The 2,186-nt window shown below is 56.0% G+C and overlaps 1 protein-coding gene across 1 annotated transcript; it reads right to left on the reverse strand.

The window, feature by feature from the left end:
• Nucleotides 249-1,972, reverse strand: PABPC1L2A (poly(A) binding protein cytoplasmic 1 like 2A). Its single transcript, XM_003360368.4, has one exon. It carries the CDS (start codon nt 1,871-1,873, stop codon nt 1,271-1,273), a length of 603 nt encoding a protein of 200 aa, XP_003360416.1. The 5' UTR covers nt 1,874-1,972; the 3' UTR covers nt 249-1,270.

Genomic DNA, 2,186 nt, shown 5'->3' on the forward strand with positions numbered 1-2,186 from the left:
TTTTTTTTCTCCTGCAATGAAGCTGAATTATTTTTCTGACAATGGGGAAAAGGGCAGGAAGTAGGCACAGGGGAAGGAGGTGATAAACAATATTTAAATTCAGCAAAACAACCAAGGACAGCGAAATACCATTTGCAGCCCATCAAGCTGGCCAACACAGACACAGACACACACACACACACACACACACACACACACACACACAGACACGCACACGTCAGTGCCAGTGACCAGGAGACTATGCAGGGGAAATGGGCATACTCTTTTTACTAGCTGAGCTGGCTGGCATGAATGCAAATCGGTACAATGCTTATGAAGGGGCCATTTGGCAACACACAGGAAAGGTCTTTAAAATGTCCACATGTGGATCCTGCAAGTCCACAATTAAGATCATCCGGTATGCTAGCGAAGATTTGGCTTGACAAGGAAGAATTCACTCATCAGCGTATACACAGTGCTGGGTTTAAACACAGGGAAAGAACTAGGCACCACCTGAATGTCCAACAATGCGGGAATGATTACAGAAACGATAGGGTCCATTGATACACTCTGCAGGCACTGAAGATTATGTTTCTGAAGCCTGTTGAATAACATGGAAAGGAGTTCAGTGGGTTGATTTTTGTTTGGTTTTTGTTTTTGAAAAAGCAGGTTAAGAAACACCGCATACATGAACCATTCTATAACAGTGTGTTAAAGGGGAAGGTGAAGGGGGGGGGGGTGAGGAAGGGCAGGAGAGAGAGGGAGAGAAGAGAGCCTGGATAAAGAGCACACCAAAAAGGTAAAAGTGGTTGTCTCTGGGTAGTAGGGTCATGGGGAGCAATTGCTCTCTTGGTTTTCCCTCATCTGACTTCCTTCTCCTTCCTGATGTTCCTACCATGAAACTGTATCACCTGTGCAATAAACAAAGAGAGAAAGTGCTTTTTAAACCAAACCACAAGGAGAAGAGGCAGGCTTTAACCTGTCAAGTGGCACAGATTAGCAAGGTTATTCACAAGATCCAAGGTGGGGGTGGGGGAAGGGGGAGGGGGCATGAGAGGGCAGGGGAGAGAGACAGAGAGGGAGGGGGGGGAGAGATGGAGGGAGGCAAGGTGGAAGGGGGGAGAGAGAGAGACGGACAGAGAGCGAGATAGCGAGAGCGAGAGAGCGAGAGACCTGCACTCCCAATACAATACACTGCTGGTGGGTTGGGGGTGGGGGAGGCAAAGGGGGGTTGTAAACCGGGTGGGAGCCAAGGCTTGGCTCTGCTGGCTGGCTCGCTCCTGGGATGTCTTCATCGCAAGGTGGCCTCCTCGTCGGTGTCTTCCTCGAAATCCTTGACGTCAGCACTGGTGGACTGTCTGGCCCAGGCTCCCCTTTCGGCCTCTCGTTCTTTATGCGACTTGAATCTCCCAACGAAAATTTTGCGGTAGTTCAGGAACATGCCATTCATCGCGTCGATGGCGCGCTCGGCGGACTCCTGCTTCTGGAAGTGCACGAACCCGTAGCCCTTGGGCCCCTTTTCGTCGCAGGCCACTTTGCAGGAGAGGATGTTGCCGAACGCCGAGAAGATGTTGTACAGAGCCTTGTTGTCGATGGTCTTGCCCAGGTTCTTGATGAAGACGTTGCCCACCCCGCTCTTGCGGAGCGAGGGGTCCCGCTGGGACCACATGATGCGCACTGGCCTGCCCTTGATGACATCAAAGTTCAGGGTCTCCAGGGCCCGCTTGGCGTCCACCGGTTGCTGGTAGTTGACATATGCATAGCCCAACGAGCGGCGGGTGATCTTGTCCCTGCAGATGCGGATGGAGAGGATGGGCCCGGCCGGGCTGAACTTCTCATACAGCATTGCCTCCGTCACCTCAGGGTGCAGGTCGCCCACATAGAGCGAGGCCATAGGAAAGTCCGGGTTTCCCTCGGAGCCCCCGCCCGTCTCCACATCCGCATCTGCATCCGCGGCGGCAGCCGCCGCCGCCGCCGCCGCCGCCGCCGCCGCTACCGCGGCCGCCACCTCGGCATCCGCATCCGCATCCGCATCCGCATCCGCATCGGCCTCCCCCAAGGGGGGCGCCGCAGCCTCTGCTGCTGCGGCGGCGGCGGCGGCGGCTTCGGCCGCGCTGGCCTCCGCCACCGCTACGGCCGCTGCCGCCAGGGCGGCCTTCGCCTCCTCCTCCGCCAGGGCTGCCGCCGCCTCCCCCAGGGTGGCCTCC

Source organism: Sus scrofa, chromosome X, assembly GCF_000003025.6.
Source record: "Sus scrofa isolate TJ Tabasco breed Duroc chromosome X, Sscrofa11.1, whole genome shotgun sequence".
NCBI lineage: Eukaryota > Metazoa > Chordata > Mammalia > Artiodactyla > Suidae > Sus > Sus scrofa.

Coding starts and splice junctions, on each gene's coding strand:
- PABPC1L2A (XM_003360368.4), bottom strand. CDS start 1,873: ATGGCCTCGCTCTATGTGGGCGACCTGCACCCTGAGGTGACGGAGGCA.